Here is a 23,097-nt window from a genome sequence, read left to right on the forward strand (position 1 = left end):
CAAATTCGTGCAGGCATGAAGGGAAAGAAGTCAAAGGCTCAGCAAATTGACGTCTTTATTAAGAAAAGATGTGATCAGGGCTTCCCTGGTGGCGCAGTGGTTGAGAGTCCGCCTGCCGATGCAGGGGACACGGGTTCGTGCCCCGGTCCGGGAAGATCCCACATGCCGCGGAGCGGCTGGGCCCGTGAGCCATGGCCGCTGAGCCTGCGCGTCCGGAGCCTGTGTTCCGCAACGGGAGAGGCCACAACAGTGAGAGGCCTGCATACTGCAAAAAAAAAAAAAAAAGATGTGATCATCTGATCCAAATTTAAAACATTCTAATTTATATTCTACATAATAATAATATTTATAGTATTAGAGAGTTTCAATTTGCTGGGTGAATATTGACTTGAATATTACAGGTTTTAGTATAAATCTGATGTGCTGCAATAGGCAGAATCTGGCCATACAAAGATGCCCATATCCTGACCCTTGGATATGGATAGGTTAGGTTATATGAAGTCGTAGGCGGGGATATGAGCCAGGGAATGCAGACAGCCTCTAGAAGCTGGAGAAAGCAAGGAAAAGGGATGTGCTCTTGGAATCTCCAGAAAGAAACACAGCCCTTGAAAACCTTGTTTTTAGCTCAGGGAGACATTTATTTTGTGGTAATTTGTTACAGCAGCAATAGAAAACTGATATATGTATTATACAAAATCTAGAAGTCCATGCAAATTAATCAAGTTAATTAATTTACTGAATTGACCTAGACTTCTGTATCATCTGATTTTTAAAAAATGTAAATTGGATCCAGGAGGCATATTTTTGTCCTTACTAGGTAAAGAAAATACTAAATTCGGGAATTCCCTGGCGTTCCAGTGCTTAGGACTCCTTGCCATCACTGTGGAGGGTGCGGGTTTGATCCCTGGCTGGGGAACTAAAATCCCACAAGCTATGTGGTACGGCCAAAATAAAAGAAAAACAAATTTTGTATCTGTTGCTTGTTTATGTTAATGCAATGGTTATCTATTTGATTTGGCACTTTAAAAAATCCATTTGTCATTTCAACATTACTATTAAAAGGAATTTCTATATGTCCAGGTCGGTTATACGTGACTGAGAATTACATTGTCTAAGTTCGAATTTCACTAATTCAGTGTTTTTATAATTTTGAGAGGATCTAGCAGAATTGTATCCTTGCTCAGTCTACAAGGTTCTTATGGGGCAGACAGGTAGAGTGAAAGCTGGCTTATTGGGCATCTTATCGGCTAGAGCACTATAATCAGCATTTCAAAATATATATAATACATTGATGACCAATATTTTTAATGTGACCTATAGGATTGTAGCATCCTGAAATATTTTCAGCATCATTAGTGAAAGATTGGATTTTCTTAAATATTCTAAAATTTTAGTGTTAAATGCCTTAGGATTGTCAAATATTTAGAAATCTGCCCATGTATATAGAGTGAATTCTCTTATTTTTAGAAAACTTGTTTAACCAGATTCTTTCATTATTTGCTCTGTTGTGTAACCTAACAGTTTATTTCCTTATAAAGAAGGAACATCAGTCACTAGAGATAAGATTATACAGGCCAGTATTTCCAGATGAAAAATCATTATGAAAACAAAATTTAATTCCCAAATAATAAGCAAGTAAATGATGAATGAAAAGGCTTTTAATATACACTTCTCTTTGCATGGCTGCACAAGTAAGTAGAAGAAAAATGTTAGAAACAAATATCGCATGATCGTCATGCAACTAGAGTTTCCTGGAGCATATTAGGATGTATTAATTTGGCCAACAAAAAAATAATCTTCAGGTAGAAATATTAGATATTTTCAATATTTAAGTATATAGTTTTATATACTCTAATGCCACAATATAGCAAGAAAGATGGCAGAGAATGGGAAGGGCAAATTATTTTTATTTTGTATTTTAATTTTATAGGATAGTTAAAACATACTTGGATGGCTCCCCAATGTACTTCTTTCTCTCTAGGTAATTCATTATTAATATTTTGAGGTGTACAGCCATGGCTCCATGACTCATTTGTTTCTAGAAAATGATACAATATAGATCTGAACCGTGAAGAGTCTATGTAGTGTAAATCCCTCTATGTTAATATCTTAAGTTGAAACTCATATCTTTAAATGATATTTGCTGCGTCTAAGGTAGACTTTCCAAAGCTGATCTAATTATTTTTCTTTTCTAGTATAGTCTAATGACAGCTCATTGTTCCATCAATTTAAGAAAATTTGAAATGGCTCTTGCTGCCCTCACAATGTACAAAAATCTACCGTAAAAGCACGATCTCTTTCTCTGTAAATTTTTGGTCATGCGTTGTGCTTTCTACAGGTTGTTCGTTTCCTCAACTAAAACTTAACATCCAGCGAGTTTCAGGTGTAAAGGGAATGATGAATAAAAGCCTTGGGTTGAATTTTCTTTTCACTTTTTAAAATTTCATTTATTTTTTGGCTGTGTGGGTCTTCATTGCTGCGCGCGGGCTTTCTAGTTGCGGCGAGCGGGGGCTACTCTTTGTTGCGGTGCGTGGGTTTCTCATTGCGGTGGCTTCTCTTGTTGCGGAGCACAGGCTCTAGGCGCGTGGGCTGCAGTAGTTGTGGCACACGGGCTCTAGAGCGCAGGCTCAGTGGTTGTGGCACGCGGGCTCTAGAGCACAGGCTCAGTAGTTGTGGCTCACAGGCTTAGTTGCTCCGCGGCATGTGGGATCTTCCCGGACCAGGGCTTGAACCCGTGTCCCCTGCATTGGCAGGTGGATTCTTAACCACTGTGCCACCAGGGAAGTCACGCTGAATTTTCTTAACATGTCATATTAGTCATATAAAACTCATTGCTTCTCTTTTTGATCCAAAAATAATAATAATAAAAAATACTAATAAATAGTCATAGTGGGTGATAATAATGGTCATTGTCATAAATTATATGTTTTGAATATTCATTTGCCAGCCACTGTGCTAATCTTGTGCAGGGGTTATCTCTTTTAATTCTCACAGTAGCCCAGTGAAGTATAGGTACTATCATTACCCCCATTTATAGGCAAGGCTTAGGTAATAAGAACACACACAGCTTGCTTGAGATTACACAGCCAGGAAATCTAAGAGCTGGCATTCAAACCCAGGGACCGACTCCAGTGCCTGAGCCCTTGACCACTATGCACCTGCTGCCTCCTGTTCTCTGTGTTAGAGGAGGGAGAGGACAGAAATTTTTAGTCCCATGGAAAATTTGGGTGGGGTAAAGGATTATATTTAGTGAAGTGCAGTCAGGTGGAGAAAGTATGAGCAGACATCCTTTCTCTCACACTCTAGACTGGTTACCATTTACTGTGCACCTGCTATGTGCCAACACTTAAGTGCAGAGCTGTCTAAGAGCAAGACCATGCTTTCTCCAACGCTGCACACTGCCTTTTCTGTAGGATTCACGATAAGCTAATTCCTGTAGGCCAAATATGTGATTAAGGAAGGTTCACATTGTGGTCTGATGATGGACAAAGGTGCTTTTCTATCGATAGCAAATGTCATTCTCCACAGTCCTGCCAGTGGGATCATGACAGGCGTTCTGGGGTGGGAGAGCAAACTGTCTACCTTTGCTCATTCACAAGGTCTGGAGTTTTCTGGCACTGGGGAGATTTCCATCTGAGAGGAGCCTGGCCAACAAAGCTTTCTTACAGGTCCCCTTATAGGGGCTTTTAGCATAGGTGACTCTCTACCTTATTCAGCCTGTTAGTAAGCCATCCTGCTTCATAGAATTTAGTAAAGGATAATGAGGAAATATGGTTTTCCTCTCTCCCTCTACAGCGTCTCCTCTAAACCCCAAGTGCGTGACTTTGTCTTGGTACAAATGATGATTCTGGTCCCGCTCACAGCTCACCAGTTCTATAGCTTTGTTTCTCCCACTGGAATCTGAAGTACAAAGCTTAATTCTTTATAATGCAGTCACACACACCCAGCTTTAACATGAACACTTTCGTCATCTCTGATTATATAGATAATACCTCTCACATTCTCTACAACTGACATTCCTCAATATTACAATGTATTAACCAGAATAAACTAATCTGTATCTACAAATACCACTACCTTGCAGTCTCTACCTTGTTCTAACTCCCCCTTATGAAAAGGTCTAAATCAAGATTTCCCTCAATTCATTACATCTCTTTTATATTTCCTTTTCTGTCCTTGTGTTCATTATGGGTAATCCTGCAGTGCTGTTTTAGACCCATGTCTTGCCTCCCAAGGGTACCCTCTATTGCCCTAATCCATCAGTTGCTAGAAAAAAAAAAACGTAGTTTATAGTTACAAATGAAATCTTGGAGAGCAAGTAGTTGTTCTTTATAGCAGTCATGCGATTTATTTGCATAAACTGCCTATACTTGTCTCATGTATGCACAGTCTAAAGGAGAGAATTAATGCTTATTTCTTTAGAGGAATTGTGAACCCTGCTTAGATGATGTAGGTGAAATATTTCTTCCCTAAATAAGAGCAGAGAGGAGTGGCAGCAATGGGAAATTCAAATATCCAGCTTCACTGGAAAATCAAAGCTAACAAATGTATAGGTATAACAACAGCAAAAAGAGAAATTAACATAAAGCATTTTATCTTTAAATGTTAAGGAAACTCATCCCAGAACAAAATAAATCCATAACAAAGGTATTTCTAATAATGGAAGCTAGTTGTCTCTGAAAGGCTTCCTAGAGCAGCCTTCATCCCTCTCCTCTTCCTTAATCATGATGGGAGAGGGCATCTTTTTCGGTTCCAGAATTTTAATTGGAGAAGTCTTGGGACACACTTTGAGTCTCTTTCCAGAAATGGGGCTTGTGTTTTTGGTTTTAGTGATAAATAAATAAATGAAATAGAAATAGAATGTACTGGAGGGTCTGTTTTTCCAAGAAACGGTCTGTGACTTTATTTTTCTTGAAAATAAATGTTTAAAACTCACTGGGCCTTGGGCTTCGCCTGGTGGCACAGTGGTTGAGAGTCCACCTGCCAATGCAGGGGACACGGGTTCGTGCCCTGGTCCGGGAAGATCCCACATACCATGGAGCGGCTGGGCCCGTGAGCTGTGGCCGCTGAGCCTGTGCGTCCGGAGCCTGTGCTCCGCAACGGGAGAGGCCACAACAGTGAGAGGCCCGCATACCGCAAAAAAAAACACAAAGAAACCTCACTGGGCCAACTCCGCTGATGAGGAGGTAAGAATAAAATTGCTTTATGAAAGAACGTAAGCACCTTGGGATCGCTTAACCTTCTGGAGCTGGAGGCAGCTTCAGACAAACGAGGAGCATACCTTGGCTTACTAGAAAACTAAGCAGGAGACCGCCTGCTGCGCAGCAGCCCCAAATGGGCAACTACTAGATTATCTACCAGTGTCCTAGTTTGTTGAGGTAACTTAGGTGGAGTTGACACTGTCTTAGAAATACATTGACTAGTTCAGGACTTAAGAAGATACCATCTTTCCTGCCATTGATCCATACGTTGCTGGTGCCGGAGTTATTATAACTATGAAGTGGAATTTTGGCTTGGAATCTTCTAGATTACTCAGTTACATTGAATTATAACAGTACCATCAGCCTTACTACACAGTGTGATTTTTAGAGTCAGGGATGCAATTAATAAAGGTCTACCATACGGTACAGGGAAGATCACTGAGGGGTCATTAAGGGAAGGAAAAATAAAAGATATCTGTACTTGAATTTGTACTGATTAAATTTTTAAATAGTCATTACAATTAGCAATAGTACAGAAGTAATAATGTGAAAATCGTGAAATAAATAGAATATCTTTTTCTGTACTGATTATTAGCTGAAATGATACAATAGAAGATTCAATACAACTCTATAGAAAAAATTAGAATTAATTTCTCATTTAAAAATATATGTGAAAGAGATAAAGTAGTTAAATTTAAAAAAACTAAATGATATAAATTCAGCTTTGAAAACAAACTGATTTCAGAAAAGGATACAATGATAAACTGAACTCTGGTGGGAACATAATCCTGCGGTTAACACCCCCAAGCAGGAGTGTACAGGGCTCCCCAGTGCAACAACAGACGACCTGCAGGAGTGTTGGTTGATGGTCTGATTCTCCCTAGTTTGAGGGTTTAAAGAGACAGGAGGGTAGAGTTGGGTGGGATTGGGACTCCCTCTGAGTTCTGGGCCCGTGTAGAGATATTACCAGATGAGAGGCTCCCCAGCATTTATTAAGTGTTTATTCTTCCAGACAGTCTTCCAGTGCCTTCAAAACAAGTGTCACCTGAATCTCCTCTCACACCCAGGCATATCCATTTTGGTCGTTAATCCTACTACTCTACTTAAAAACAAACTCAAACAAACCTTGTCTTGTTCTATCATTCATGCCTGGGGTATTGACACTTGTATTTTGGGGTGTGCTGTAGCCTGTGTTTCTTTATAGCCCTTTACATGATTGTATCTTTGAAATAGATACAATTTCTATTTTGTATCCTACATGTGAAATAATTTTAAGTACATTGTTAAAAAGCAAAATTCAACTGAGTAAATTTAAAGATCTCATTGGCTTTATTCAACGATCTATGAATTGGACAGAAGCCCATCTAGTAAAGAGAAAGGAGCTTCAAGGAATTGTACAAAATGGAAGGCTTTTGTAGAAACTGCGGGGCTGAGGCTGATAACAAGAAAGTTATTAGCAAAATAAAAGAAAGGACTGGTTCAGGCCAGGTCATCTTCTTTTGTGGGAAAGGGAATGCAATAGTCTTCTTATATAGATTCCCTCACTAGTGCTGACCAGGACATTCCTGACTGACTGGTTTATTCCACTCCTGGGAGAGGCTGAAACTACAGTGAGGTTAGGTATTAAGTCTCGGTGGGGTGTAGCACAAGTGACTCCATTTTGGGCTTATTGTTTCTTTTTAACAGCAGTTTTATAATTGAATCCAACAGATTTGGAATTATCCATTGTTTACAATTTAGTCTTCCTGATTTGTGTCTTCATTTTTATGACAAATCAATGGCATTTTCTTAAGGAAGATGTTGTGCTTTTATGATATCCGTTGTCAAGTGGGATCATCTATCTTATTTGGATCTTGAACAGAAGGGTTTTTTTTTTTTCTTGAAATGTTGACATTCAAACTTTAAGTTTTCCCTTAGATTTATTCTTATGTTTCTAAAAGTATAACCTTGGATTTTCTGCCTTTAAAAGACTAGAGAATGGTAGAAAGTGTTTGTGAGGTTCAAGAAGTTACATATAACCTGAGGAACATAAACGTTTACCCTCACACAGCATTCTCATGTGCTACCCCTGTCCCCTCCCCAGAGGCCCCTCAACCCTAGTCACACACACAAGCACACACAAACACACAATCACACACACAGAGAAAGAATCAATATTACTGATAGGAGTATTCCATATTCTTCGTATATTCATGCATGATGGAACCAAGATTGAGGGGATTAAAAATTCCAAAATGTTACCTCTTAGGTCTTTAAAAAGATATTACTCAGATAAATGACATCACATCAGGTTGCCAGAATGTGTTTTCTGTCTTATGCTTTAGTCACCTGAATGCAAATTTGATTACTTGGGAGCCCTGCTTGATTCCTATATGTAACTTGTATAAGTATATGTAAAGAGGGTGTTCGAAGAGCCTACATTTCGCCTGTGTCAACTTCATTCCGGAGATTCTATTTTTTACACAGCACCTCTCAGCTTCTACTGTACTGTGTGACTTACTTGTGAAGTTTATTGTCTCTTCCTTATTCCCCCCCACTTGTGAGGAGAGGTCTAGCGAGCTGAAGAAAAGCAGGCATTGCACTTGACAACATGGAGTTTACTGATAATTTTGACAGGACCAGTTTGGGTGGAGGAATGAGGTTAGAAATCAAATAGAAGTGGGTTGAGTCCTGAATGGGACATGAGGATGTGGACTCTTCATTTGAGAATTTTGTCTGCAAAGAAGAGAAAAGGGGTGCTAGCTAGCAGGAAATATAGATGCAAGATAGGGGGTATGTTGTTGTCGGGGGGTGGGGAGAGAGAGAGAGAGAGAGAGATTAAGGATGGCAGACCCTTCAACATTTACATTCTGAGACTAGTCTTATTGAGACTAGTGGATTAACTGCACAAGAGTTGTTTAGAAATCTTTGGGAAGAACCTTTCATAGGAGAGGGGATCACTCCTCATTTTAAAAAGGGGGAAAAAAGACAATCTGGCAGATGGAGGGAAGTTTATTGGTTTAGTGGTGGGAAGATGAAGGAATTCTAGTCTGATGGTTTTTAGTTTTTACAATGAAGTGTGAGATCCAGTTAAATGATACTTAGGCAGGCCGGGAAACGTACTTAGGTTTGGGGAAAGAAATGGCTGTAGTAGACTGTTGTTTTGGTCTCTGGAGGCACATTTATTAGGGAATGTAGTTCATTTGCCAGCACTTGGACATTTGAGGTTTGAAGTCAAATACTTAAAGTAAAATCAGTCTGTCTGTTGAGTGATTTTCTCCAGCTGTATTCATGCACAGCTGCTCCCGTCCAGAGAAGGCAAGTAATTGAGCTGATCCATGCTTGGGTTTTGCCATGAGTGAGAGAAGCAAGAGAGATGAGGTTGTTTGTAATGATTATAATGATGGACCTCAGACTCAAATTTAGACAGATTCATGAGAAATATTTTAAAACCCCAATCGTGCAAGTACACTTCCATATTAAGAACTCAGACTTTAAATCAGACCATCTGTGTTCAGATTCCATTTCCACTGTTTACTAACTGTGACCTTGAGCAGGTTATCTAAGTTTGTCCTAGTTTCCTTCATTTGTAAAGTGGGGGTAATATTGGCACCAAACTCAGAATTATTGTTTGGATTTGAGGTTACCCGTGGAAAGAGTTTCGAAGAGTACCTGGTGCAAATTGAGCACTCAAATAGTAGACTATTACTGTAATTAATGTTATACATCCTCACCTAGTGTGTTCTCTTTCACTATGTACAGCAAAGAAGAAATATTTCTCTTTCTGTGATTGTCTTATCCAGAGCATTATACCTATTCTTTTTTTCACACCTGTATTTTTAATTAACTCACTCACCTACAATTTTTTTCTCTTATACACCTTTAAAATTGGAATGGAATGATAAATGGAAAAACCCACAAAATCCAGTTTCAAACATAAAATTGGATAGATAACAAGTAAGTGTGTTTGGCAAAGTGTCAGTTTTTGGATAACCAGGATCCCATCTCAAAATCTTTTAATGGAAAAAATGAGACCACTCTAATGAGAACAAATGCGTTTAAAAAGTACCTTCCCCAGAGCAGTCTTTGCCTAGACATTAGTATCTTATCAACGTTACATGTAAATTGCTGTTGGTTCATTGTCTTATATACTGGGCAGTGTTGTGACACAACATTCTTTGTGTTCTATTCATTGGTGTACAATCTTATTTGTGTTTAACTTTCTGTGGCTTGTGAGAATACATTATGAATAATAATAGGTAGAAGCATATGCTACTTATTAACCTTACTGGTTTAATATTTCCTCGAAGTCCATAAACTCTAGGGTCGTGTGTTATCCCAACTGGGACACTTAAGAGTACAGAGGCACTTTAATAATCATATGTGACAGCAGGTATAAACCAGAACTGTCCCACGTGTTGAAGGATAATTTTAAAAATTAGGTAATGGAGATCTAACGCACAGCACAGTGATTTATAGACACCAGTGCTGTATGATAAACTTCAAAGTTGCCAAGAGACTAGACCTTAAATGTTCTTACCACAAAAAAGGAAATGATGATTATGTGATGGGATAGAGGTGTTAGCTAATGCTGCAGTAGTGATCGTATTGCAATATACAAATATATCAAACCAACATGTTGTACGCCTTAAACTCACACAATGTTATATGCCAATTGTATCTAAATTAAAAATAAAAATTTTTTTAATTTTAATAAAATTTAAAGTAGGTAAAATCTTGACTTGTACAAATATAAAAAGAGCATATGTCAAAGATTTCATTCAACTCACTAATTAATAAGGGTATGGGTAAGAAGTTGTAACAGGTTCCAAGGAGAATACTAAGTACTTGTCTTCATAGTCAAGTTAGGCATGCTAAAATGAATTAAGGATGGATGCAAAGCTGACCCATTGGTCAGTATCCATCAGGACAATAATCAATCGCATTTGAGTGGACACAATTTGCATTTTTTGTGGACAAAATACCATTTGCATTGCTATCAGTTTTCTTCATTTTGCAGAGTTTAAAATAGCCCAGAGATAATCTCAGCCACACAGGTGTATCACTCACTAATTTCTGGCCCACATCAAAGGCGTCACCATTTTTCCCCACGCAAGCAAAACTGGTCTGGCTGGGCACCCTAGTTAGTTATATGTTACATATTCTCTCTGTTGTTTGCCTCATATGATTTGGACTTAACTCCTAATTGATGCTTGGTTAGATTTTTAATTTTTCGTTTTATTCTTGGACAGATTCCTGTGTCTGTTCCCTCTTACAAAGAGGATCTTTAGGAACAAAATTGCAACTTTATCGAGCTGTACAGTATTAAGTTCTACTCCTCTTTGAGTATATTTGAGATTGGCCAGAACCTAAACTGTTGTTATTTTGGGGGGAAAATGCTTCTTTTATTCTGTTTTGGTTGCCTCCTCTGGGAGGAGTGGAAGCATTTTGGCAGGATGAGCTGACCGATCTGCAGCTGTTCAAATACTTTGAGCCTTTGGATTGAGTGTGGATTTTGCTTTAAAACCCTCCCCACAACTTAAAAAAAAGAAAGAATGAAAGAAAGAAAATCCAACTGCCAACTGCATCTACTACTTTTTTTTTTTTTTTTTACTGCTGTTTGGTAAGCTGCAGTTGTACTTTCGTAACGAGAGGCTGTGTTTATTTTCAGCGTTGGCAGTTCTGCCTAATGAATCAGCTGGTATTGAGTTCACAAAGGGAGGTGCCGTTTCCCTCCTTCCATCTGTTTGCCAAATGTGTGTGTTCCCTCAGCTCCTAGTGGTGGTTGCAGTAAAAAGAGCCATTAGCAAGCGGGTGTTCTCAGTGAATTCTCAGTCCTCTGTCTGACTGCTTCGTGGTGTTTGTCCCTTGTGGTACCATAGAGGTTGTTTGCCAAAGCGCAACACTTGCGATTCTAGAGAAAGTGTACTTATATTTTGTTGTTTCAGTATAAAGTTGGCTCTGCGTTACTCATAGTTTTAGTTTGGTTCTTGAGCCTTGGTTTGGTCCTCGAGCCTGGTTTGGTCCTTCACGATGGGATGTCTATCTCTGAGCAGTAGTGTTGCTATGGGGATTGAAATTACTCCAGAGAAGAGACAAGAGATCAAGTGAATACTGGTAGGCTCTCTTAAAACTGGGAGCCTGTGATGAATTTCTTTCGATTATACTGTATTTTCAGCAAATCCTTCTTTAATTCTTTTTTTTTCTTCTTTAATTCTTATTAATAGCAGGGAGGAGGTTGTTTTATTAGCAAAATTTGGAGATGTCTTTTTTATTTTGTACTTTCATTCATGCTTTAGGAGCCCTTTAGGTCAGTACTTCTCAAACTTGAATGTGCAAATGAATCACTTGAGATTTTGATGAGATGAAGATTCTGGTTCCCTACAGTTAGGGGTCTGAGATTCTGCATTTCTGTCGAGCTTTGGGCCACACTATGAATGAACAGTAAAAATATCGGGGCACACAGCTTTGGTGCTTTCTCTGTGGTCTTTGGAGCAATTTAGATATTTAGTCAAAGGGTAGAATGATGATTTGGTTGGTGTTTGGTAGCAAAATATTTGGAAATATTTGCCTTCCCATTGGTGTCAGGAGCCCGGTAGAGGAATCAGACAACTTTCCAACTCTTGCAGAGACAGACCTTCACATTGAACATAAGTTATTTTGTTTGAGATTTTGGAATTTCCAGGACATTTTACATACCTAATTTCAAATCTAAACTTGAAGTATTTTTCAAAGCAAATTATGAGTTGTTTGGGGGTTCTGTTACCTGTGTACAATAACATTGATTATGTTCTTTTCGCAGTTACATGCCCCACTTCTTGATATATTGCATAGGTTTTAAACATGAATTTCCCTGAAATTTGACTGTATGAATATTTTAATATCACTGTCTCTTGTCAAATGTGCAATTTCACTTAGCTTACTAAACAGTTTTATAAAAACTGAGTGTCATCCAAGAAGTCTTTGGAGTACTATTAAATGTTATTACTCTATTCTGACCTAGATAATGGACAGTAAACTATTTTTAAATAAGGCCACTGACCCACTGAAGAGCTGTTCACACACACACACACACACGCAAAGAAGGAACTTAACGTAAGCACTACATTCATCTGTATTATTACCCTTACCTTATTCCCCAAAACTTCTAATTAGTTTTGGAATTTACAGAAAAAGAGGAAGTATAAAATCTTGCTGCTGAAGTGAAGAATAAGGATCATGAAGAAAACTGTTCCAATACCTATAAAGAATACTGGTTAACCAGGGAAGTCTGAGAGCTGAGCGAGGAGTGTGACGTTAAAATGACAAAAGAGAAACACATATGTAAGGGGAGTGGAGAATCCAGATACTCATGAAGAGCATATCAGGGAGGAGAAACAATTTTTTTTCTCTACCCTCTTAGGTTCAATTTCTGGTGACCTCTAAATTAAACTGACAAAAGGCAAATTAGCAAGAGAACAGAGTTTATTTATGGATGCAATCTACATACAGTGATGAGTAACTCAAAAAGGAAGTTGGAATTTGGGGCTTATATATTCAATTTAGTAGGGGAAAGGAATTGGGGAGAGAAGGCTCCTATGAGAAGAACCAGTAGGTTTCTTTAGGAAAGATATGTGTTTCTTTAGGAGAACAAACATGAGATAAGAAAGTTTGTGATAATGTTTGTTTGTGCAGGTGCTAGTGGTTTTTTGTCTTCTTCATAGCCCTGAAACTCTCCTGAGAGGATTTTTATGGTAGCCTCATTTCCAAGAAGATGCTACTTTTAAGTCAGATAAAGGAAGCTCTGAGAAGGCTTCTTTCTGCATTTGTTGACTCACTTAAGATAAGCTTTGTACCAACTCTAGGTTTCTGAGTGAGTCCCCACGGGGAAGAAGGGCACATTTACACTGAAGAAAGAAAGACTCAAGGTTAAAGAGGGGGAAGACTCAGTAGGTTGTGAGGTGATGTTATTCACAGTTAAACTATTTCTCTGTTCTTTAGAAATCTGATTAGGACTTCTAAAGTTTAGCAAGTCTTCAGAGCACTTCTGCTCTCAGAGGATTTATTCTGAATGAGAATCTATATCTACGGAACATGAGTAGAATTATTCTGGAGCCTACGCTGATCTGGCTACATCAAGGCTGAGGCTCCAGGGTCCATGACAGTCACATTTTATATCTAGGTTTTAATCTTTAGTTGTAATGCTTTTTGAAATAGATAAAGCAAATTATTTCATGCATAGTTTCATGATATAATTGCTCAAATAAAAATCTGTTGTTTCATATATTAAGTAATAACTGGGCATAAGGTTTCTGAGTGATCCATCAGGGGATAATTTTGCATGTATTCTTAAAAATTTGAATAAAAATCCTATTTGCATATTTTCTGTGTGACAGTTATTATTTTATACATTCTTTTATTTAAATATATTACTATTTTTTTCCAGTCATCAAACACAGACAACCTCTTGGGATCATCCTAAAATGACTGAACTCTTTCAATCTCTTGGTGAGTGTTATTTTAGTTAATAGTAATGAATTAACGTAAACAACTGAGAGTTGAATATTCTTAAATGGACACTAGTCACCATCTTTCCTTACATGGCATGTTATGTTTAAAGGATCATGTCATGGGCATGTGAAAGCCGTTGAATTTCTAAGGGCAATGCAATAAACAGATTTTACCTTTCTTCTTAAGAGAATGCAGGGTTTGAAATGGTGTGAGCCAAAGAAGGTTGATTTTAAAAGGAGTGTAATTTGTTTTACCTCTCTCGTATTGAGTCATCTTAAACTTCAGCTTTGAGTGAAAACAAAAACAATTAGAGTACAGCAGCCTCTAATCCAGTGCTTTAAATTTGCTTTTCACTCACTTTTTATTTAGTAAATATTATTAAATTAGCTTGCCTAGTTTCATTTTGTCTAAGTTGTCATTAAAAGCTAAATTCATTTTAATATCAAAATGCATGAAAACACGTGAGATGAGAATTATGAGCTTGTAGATTTCTAGTAGAATGTGACTTTGAACTGATTATTTAGCTGCTTCCCTTAGGTCATTCCAGTGGCTTTGAAAGAGTTTTCTTTTGGGGGGAGCTAAGGTGCTGCTGGAGAGGGAGAGTGGCACCCCAAAGCTCTCATGCCCACTCCCATTTCAGCAAGGAGGGGGCACTCCTTTTCATCTCTTTAAATATCAGGCTTCTGTGTGAGCTTCTGTTTGGGTAGGTGAGGACAGCTGCAAAGGTTGATCAAGCAAGAGAAAAGCCACTGGATTGTTTAGTTGGTAAAACGAAGAGGCCAATGTTGATGATTTCTGAGTTTTCTTCTAACTCTTCTAGGCTCTCATACGGATACTCTTGTCTTTAAGGAGACAGAGAAAGAAATTCCGGTGTCTTTTCTTTCTCAACTTGATGCTAAATCTTTAAGATTTTTAAAAAATTCGGATAAAATTGACATATAACATTATATTAGTTTCAGGTGTACAACGTAATTATTCGATATTTGTATATATGTGAAACGATCAACACAGTTAAGTCTAATTAACATCCATCATCATAGTTACATAGTTTTTTTTCTTGTGATGAGAACTTTTAAGATCTACTCTTTTAGCAACTTTTATATATACGATACAATATTATTAACTGGAGTTAATCTATTGTTTCTAAAGATTTGAGTATTGATTATAGTATAATTTTAACCAGATTGATAAAAGGACAGAGGAAGCAAATCGATCAGGACAGAAGGAGCATAGAAATAAGACTAGCTTTGTGAGTAGTGAAATGGACAGCCTAGTTGACAGAAAACTGATTGTCCTTGGGGAAGATGCCCCGGAGGAGGATCCCTCTTAGCAGTAGAGAAGGCAGGGCCCTTGGCCTACAGTGGGATGTATTTATTAGGCCATGGAAAGTCAACAGGCTGTGTTTCCTTTTCCTCATTTCCCTCCATTTCCTTTTTGAAAATGCTTTCTTGAAATCTGTGTAGCACTGCTTTGGAAAGTATCTCACCATGGTGCTAATGAACATTTAATTATTTTCTTAAATGTTGTAGATTTTAGGAATAGACCTTTTCATGTGAACAGACATAATACTTTTCCATCACTGAAGTAAACAAATATATTCTTGCCATTCAATGTAAGTTAAATCATAAGCATGTTCTGAATGTGTTCTGTTTCCCATTTCAGCTGACCTGAATAATGTACGTTTCTCTGCCTACCGTACAGCCATCAAAATCCGAAGACTACAAAAAGCACTATGTTGTGAGTTTATCCTGCCAAAGTTAATCACTCTGTTATTTGGATTGCCTTTCTTGTTTTGTTTTGTTTTGTTTTAAGACAAAGATAAATGAAGAGGGTGATGTGTTTGTGGAGTTAATCTGATCTTCAGTGTACCTCCCTCAAGGAGTTGGCTGTGTTTCTGTGAATGCTTTATTATTCGCACCATCAGCATGCGTGCAGTAGTAAAACCAATGAGCATATGCCATTCTCAGTTGGAGAACGAAGTTAACCAAAATACAGGAGTCACATTAAAAGCTTTTTCAATAATTATGCTGCCGCCCAATTTAAAAGGATTAAATCAAGGAATCAAAGTAGTAGATCATTGCCTTTTTAGTACTTTGGATTTGGAAGTGTAGGATTCCAAACAGTTTGATTCAGTGCAATCATATAATAAAGGAACACTGAAAAATGGCATTCCTGACCCAAATTTGAACTGGTACCTAGAATATTAGATAAAGGGCTCTGTGTTCATTTAAACATGTCTTGAGACATTTAAAGTTATCAACATGAACTTTAACCTGTAGAGAGTATGTTCAGAGTGATAGTCTGTGATAGTTGTACTAAAGGATTATTCCTTTCCCCATAACCTAAATTTAAGTATATATATGAATGCTTGTAATAGAGTATAGATTTAAGCTGTCTGGATTCTATTTGTGGTTGCAGTTTTAATGATTGAGTCTACTCAAAGAACATTTAGGCTTTGTCAGTTAGTTAATATGGAAAGTAACATTTGCCTATACGTTTACAACAGCATAATTTGAATAATTCCAAATAGTCCTGTTTGCTGCCTTTGAACAGTTGTTATATGTCTAGGCTGTTCAGTGAAGCTTTGCAGAATACCCTTAGAAAAATGATATATTAAGGTTAAAAACCTGATCTGTAAGTCAGTAGAAATTAGAAATACATTTTAAGCTGGTTACATGAGGAGAGCTGAGGAAAGAGAAGCGTAGAATCATTCCGAGAAAATATAGTAACGCAAAACTTTAGAATAAGAGAAACAAACTACGTGTGGAAGAGCTGTCTGAAGGGCTGAAAAACACCTCCAGATGAGGCGATGGACGAGAGGCTGAGATGGCGTGGAAGCCCATGATCCTTGGAGCCCCAGAAATCATTGGCAGGTTATAGTGGTCACAGCAAGTACGGCGGAATGACCGGTCTCAAAATACAAAGCCAGCACACTCTGGCCCGTGGTCTGTACGTTGAGCCATAAGGGAATAGGAAGTGAGTTAGGAGCACTCAGAAGGGATTTCAGTGAGCTCAGTCGGGCCAGGGTGACAGCAGTTTTGAAAGAGACTCAGCTGCATGTCCAGAATCTAGCTGACAGACCTGGAAGGACTTCTCAGGCCTGATGAGCTATAAAATGAGGACAAATGACTCAGCCACAGAATCTCCATTGATGGGAGACTGCTTTGTATCACTGTGAACATGGGCCCAGTTTTTAGTAATACTTCTGGGCAGATAAACATATTAACGCATTTGCTGTTTTCTTCTGTGGGTTCTTCTGAGTCCTAAAGAAAAAACTCCATCCTTCAGCTCATCCCTCCAAACCACAGAGGGGCAGAAGAGAGATGCCTCCCACCTCTAAACTAAACGACATTCAGTAACACACACTTAGAAACATGCTGGGTTGTGTTCGATTGTAAACGTTCGAGGTGATGTCCTTAGGGCCACCTGGCTGCCACTTTCCCCGCTGCCTCCTGACCCCAGTGCTCTCCTAGCGGGGCCTTGGCACCACTGACCCAGCTACCTATTTATGATTAACCTGCTTCTTCCACTCCCATCCTTTCTGTTTACTCGAAATGCCCTGACCCTTCTTCCTCTGCAATCGTCTGTAACCCTTTAGTCCTCCCAAATTCTGTTAAAAATTTACTTCTTTTGGAAACATTTACAAGCTAATCCCACCTGCCTCCAGTTTTTCCAGAACTTTATGATGGCCTGTAACGACTTTTTCTCCCATCAGCACCTCTTGCGTGGCTTTGTGTGACAGATAATTGTGAGGAAGATTGCCCCATCTGTGTCGACACCTGCTTTAGGTCAACGGTTGCCTCTCATTTCACGTGAACCTCCACCCGGCAGCGTCCTAGCAAAGAGGGCACACTGTTGTTACTGTCATTGTTCATTCATTTATCGGGCTCCAAGACTGTGCAAGCGATAAAACAATATACAAAGACTTGGTTCCCACACTCAAGGAACGCAAATTTGGAGACAGCACGTTACACGTGGACACAACCCCCTTGCTTACAGCAGATCCTGCTGCCCTCAGCACAGAACGGCCTTTGCCTTGGCCAGTCTCTCCATTCGCCTCGTTCACCACGGCCCGCAGCGGGCTCTCACAGTTCTAGTGGACATTGAAATGGTGACCTCTGTATTTTGTTCCTCTTGCCTGAAGAGCTCCTGTCTTAGCTCTTTGTGGCTGGTGCGTTCTTTTCCTTTTTAGGTCCTAGTTTAACTCACCCGTCTCTAATGAGTCTTTCTTGGCTACTCTACTCCAAACTAGGTCACTCCTGATTTTCCATGTCATAGGTTCCGTTCTTTTCTTATGTGGCACTTGTCATGATATTTGATGTTCTATGTATTTACTTACTTACCGTGTGTCTCTCCAAATGAACTAATCTTCTATGTGAGGGGTGAGTCTGCTTTCTTCTCCACTTCAGGCCTCTTACAGTCTCTGGCACAGAGCAGTCTCCTAGGACACAAGTGAATGATTTTTTTTTATAAATTTATTTATTCATTTATTTATTTTTTGGCTGCGTTGGGTCTCGTTTCTACGCGCGGGCTCTTTCTAGTTGCAGCAAGCGGGGGCTACTCTTTGTTGCAGTGCACGGGCTTCTCATTACGGTGGCTTCTCTTTGTTGTGGAGCACGGGCTCTAGGCGCATGGGCTTCAGTAGTTGTGGCTCGCGGCCTTTAGAGCACAGGCTCAATAGTTGTGGCTCACGGGCTTAGTTGCCCTGCAGCATGTGAGATCCTTCTGGACCAGGGATCAAACCCATGTCCCCTGCATTGGCAGGCGGATTCTTAACCACTGCGCCACCAGGGAAGTCCCCATGGGTGAATGCTTTGAGTTTGAAAATTATCGGAGTACTCCAGGAAATATGTATAGGATTTATAGCAGCACTTATTAATAGTAACATTTGTTTCATTTTGGCATATTCATAAATATGATATACAGCAGCAAAAATAAACTAGTAATCAGCATCAACATGGTTGAATCTTAGAATTACAAAGTTGCGTGAAAAAAATCAAGTAGCAAAAGAAATTTGTACCGTTTGATTCCATTTATTTATATAGTTCAAAACCAGGCAGAACTAAGTGCTCTGTTATTTAGGGACACATATATACTTTCAGAAATTTAAAGTGAAATACAATGATTAGTGGTTCTCCCTGTGATTGTGAGGGGATGTAATTAAGGAGATTTTTCCAACGAGCTTCCAACATACAGTGATAGCCTATTTCTATAGCTGTGTAATGAATTAATGGGAGCCTGTCCTATTATTTTTGTTTAGACCACACATATGTATTATACATATTCTTTTGTGTTTTGATTTAAAAACTTTATGTGCTAGGCAGCAACAGAGAAGCCAAAGGGAAATACTGACAGAGATTCCCTTCATTGTGAAGAGTAAGGCAAAGCTTCCTTGAGTAGGAAGTATATCAGCCAGGATCTAAAAGCCACATAGGATTTAGGCACAGGATTTAGGCACATGGCTGTAATCAAGGGTAAGAAGGAAGGGAGTTATATTCTTAAGAATCAAAGGCTTGGATGGAGTTCAGGGAACATCATGTAATAATGGAGTCTAAATGGAGTAGCTTATGAGCTAGTTTGTCCAGTGTTCTGAAACGTCCTTAAAATCAGTTTAGGTCCAGTTTTAAGGTCATTTTTAACGAAATCTTCTCTGATTCCCTTAGTTTTTTGTTCCTCAAGCTCTCACAATGTTGTGTTTAATGTTTGGATATTTTCTTTACAGATTGGGGTGCTATAGAACAGTTTTCTGTTTTGTGTAAGTTAGGACATAGGGCCAGTCGTGGATGTAATGCGTTAGACGATACCTAAGATCAAAGGACCAAGGGAAGAGAGGACAAGTAGAGTTCAGGTGAAAGGGGATGAAGGCTGAGCATAGGAGGGGAGATGAGGGCATGGATTTGTAAGGAGGAAGGAGAGCTAATAATTGGGAGGATTTGGTGCTTGATAGATTGCAGGGTGTGCAAGAAGGAGCGTGGTAGGATATCTTGGGATTCGCAGACTCATGGTCTGTGTAGTAACAGCATTACTGGATTTCTGCATAACAAAAAGGCAAGACCTTTATTTGGACATATTAAGGTGGAGATTCCTGGAAGACGATACTATAGCTCTGGTTGGGAACAAAGCAGCGGGAATGTGGATCAGGTATTCAAGCAGGAGATCAGGATGAGAAAACAGAACCTGGAGTCATCCAGAGAGAAGTAATAACTGTAGTAATGAAAGTGAATGAGAGCATCAGGTTTATAGAGGGAAAGGGCAGACATGAGACCTTGAGTGCCACTGACGTTTCTGAGCTGTCCGGGGAAGAGGAGATAGGAAAGGTGCGAAGAAGGGACAGTCAAACAGAGAGGAGGAGAGTCACAGAAGCCCAAGGTCGGATGCTAAACAGTGTGTGTTTTTGCAGAACAGGGGAATGATGATCCAATTCCATTCAACCCCCTTTGCCTCATTGTGGGCTTAAAGAAAAGCCTGAAAGTTGGTAGAAAGTGATTCTGCTATTTGTTTCATTTGCTGCATGACTGAGCTGTCATTTGTCTCCCTTTGAAAAGAGATAATCATAATTTTCTGTGACTTAAATGTAGTCAGTCTTTAAAGGTACCTAAATGTGACACACTTCAGGGAGATGTATTCCTGGCTTAAGCACGAAGGCAAAGTGTCAGAGTAAATCACTAAAACTTGAAGACATAATAGTCTGTGGGATGTGGCAAATTACTGTCACAGCTACAAAGTGTATCACAAAGGAGGCTTTTCCAGAAGAAATACAAGGACAGCCTGATTCAGGAAGTGGTCTTTTTGGAATTTGGTCTTTTGTCACCTTTAGGCCATGTAGGGATGTAATAGCAGTGCTGTGTTGCTGGCATAATTAGTGTTGAAATTCAGAAAACTTAGAGCATTTTGGCAGTATTTGAATATGTTTCTTTATATCTGTGAGGAATTATAGTTCTGTGGCCACTGTCATTTATTAAGCACTTCTCTTTGTCAAGTACTGTGAAGAATGAATTTGAATTTTACTCCTGCCCTCTGGAAGTTTATAATTGAAAATAGTGTACAGTGCCAAGAAATGAGGTAAAAATGACGATGAAAATTCCAGATGGTTCTTTTTTTTTTTTTCTGACACCATCTCGAACTCTTGTGAAGCGTACACAGGTTACTTTTGTAATTAGCTGAAATTTTACCAGTGATGTATTTGACATCTAGAGGAAACGGACTGATGTTTTGTCCAGACGTGTGTGTTCTATATTTGTGTCTTTCTCTCTTTTAAAAAAAAATGACCTCTGTGTTGAGTTGTTTTAAAAATAATTTTAATCTGCATAATTTTAAAGCAGTTCTTTTCCATTGTAGATAATTTTGGGGAAAAAAATCATTCTATGGTATTTAAGCAGCTAGAGTAGACACATTTCATAAGTGTCTTTAAAAAATTCAAAATTAGGGCTTCCCTGGTGGTGCAGTGGTTAAGAATCTGCCTGCCAATGCAAGGGACACAGGTTCAAGCCCTGGTCCGGGAATATCCCACATGCCACGGAGCAACTAAGCCCGTGCACCACAACTACTGAGCCTGCGCTCTAGAGCCCGCGAGCCACAACTACTGAGCCTGCATGCCACAACTACTGAAGCGCACACGACTAGAGCCCGTGCTCCTCAACAAGAGAAGCCACTGCAATGAGAAGCCCGCGCACTGCAACTAGAGAAAGTCCGCACACAGCAAAGACCCAGTGCAGCCAAAAATAAATAAATAAATTTATTTTTTTTTAAAAATTCAAAATTAGTGGTTATTCAATGGTTAAAAATAGAAAAATACAAAGGAAGCTGTTTGTTCATTTTACTTAACTGTCAAAATATGTCATGCTTTTGAGGGAACAGTTGTGTATCATGCAAAGAGAAAGTAGTTGTTTATATATAAAAAAATGTTTTCCCAAGTTTATTTTTTTAACGTTAAAAAGTTAAGTATGAAGATGGGGAAGAATTTTATAAAGCAGTAATTTCCATGAGCAGACCTAAAGTTCCTGTGGTTCTGTAATTTTCCAAACCTACATGTTTAGATTTAGAAGAGTCATCTCCACACTCAGTAAATGTATAGATACATGGCAGTTTGATAATCTAGTATGTTTTCCTGTTTTCAGTTAGCTAATGAATGACTCAAAGTTGATTGAAGGGAAAGATTATGTAATGTTCTTCTCTTTGTCTAAACTCTTCCTCCTGGCCTTGGAGGGCGCCCCTAGGCCAACATGGCCTGCCCCCTGAGCTCGGTGTGTCTATCTCACGGTAACTATGTGCCACCCATGTGTGACCACACACCATCCACACTGCCATCATCGGTTCCCAGAGCTGCCCAGACTTCCTTGAATTCTTTGTCTTGCTTTATATGGATCTCTCGTATCTTAGCTTTTTTTTTTTTTTTTGGCGGTACGCGGGCCTCTCACTGCTGTGGCCTCTCCCATTGCGGAGCACAGGCTCCGGACGCGCAGGCTCAGCGGCCATGGCTCACGGGCCCAGCCACTCCGCGGCATGTGGGATCTTCCCGGACGGGGGCACGAACCCGTGTCCCCTGCATCGGCAGGCGGACTCTCAACTGCTGCGCCACCAGGGAAGCCCTATCTTAGCTATTTTTTAAGGTCCATTTCAAATCCCACCTTTCCAGGGAGCTTTTTCTAGGCTGCTTCCACTCCCCTAGTGGTAACAGCTCTCATAGAAACTTCCGTCTTCTTCTTTTAGGGCATTTCCACCCCTTTTAGTGAAGTTATCAGTATGCTTATCCTCCTTCTCAGACTGGCCATCTTCGAGAGCAGGGCTCCACTTTATCCTTATGTGCCCACCCTGCATAGTCTAGCACCAGCCATGCCCATTGTAGAGGTTCTGTCCATGAAGGGCAAGGAATGCGAGCAAATACATGAAGAGCCGTGGATGGGTGGACCTGTACTGTGAACCTCCTCTAATCCTACCTAGCTACAAGTTGCCTATGTGCCAAAGGATCATGGGAAGCAACCCAGGTTAGAGCCAGATTTTGAGGGCCTTACAGATCAGGCTTGATTCAGTAGGTGGCGGAGAACGGTTATTTTTCTCCAAACCTGTTTTATTAACGGAATATCTTCAGTGAACTTTGTATCTCATGATGTGCATGTGGAGAAACTGTTTAAGAATGATAGTTACACAGTGATATAAAGGATGAATGAGAGGTGAGCTGGCTCAAAAGTGAGGAAAAAGAGCAGTGTCGTATTTTAGCTGTTCTACCGTTAGGATTAGACTTAGAGATTTATGCCTTTCCTACATTTAAAAGTACAAAGAAGCTGAAGAGAGGAAAGCCACGAAAGTAAAGGTGGAAAAATTTACATTCCAAAGAGTGAAAAGCGAGGTCATATTGAAAAGTGGCAGAGTTTAGGTTCAAAAGCATAAACATAAGAGATGTGGATAAAAGAAGAGTTTAGAGATGTAA

General features: G+C 39.4%; 1 protein-coding gene across 9 annotated transcripts in view; it reads left to right on the forward strand.

The window, feature by feature from the left end:
* UTRN (utrophin) overlaps nt 1–23,097 on the forward strand; it is a 550,217-nt gene that overhangs the window by 463,566 nt on the left and 63,554 nt on the right. For all 9 annotated transcript variants that reach the window (XM_024747877.1, XM_024747875.1, XM_024747874.1 and 6 more), the window contains 2 exons: nt 13,606–13,667; nt 15,333–15,407. In XM_024747877.1, the coding sequence (XP_024603645.1) occupies nt 13,606–13,667; nt 15,333–15,407 (137 nt within the window). The remainder of the gene's footprint in view (nt 1–13,605; nt 13,668–15,332; nt 15,408–23,097) is intronic.

Source organism: Neophocaena asiaeorientalis, unplaced genomic scaffold, assembly GCF_003031525.2.
Source record: "Neophocaena asiaeorientalis asiaeorientalis breed wild unplaced genomic scaffold, Neophocaena_asiaeorientalis_V1.1 scaffold123, whole genome shotgun sequence".
Classification (NCBI taxonomy): Eukaryota; Metazoa; Chordata; class Mammalia; order Artiodactyla; family Phocoenidae; genus Neophocaena; species Neophocaena asiaeorientalis.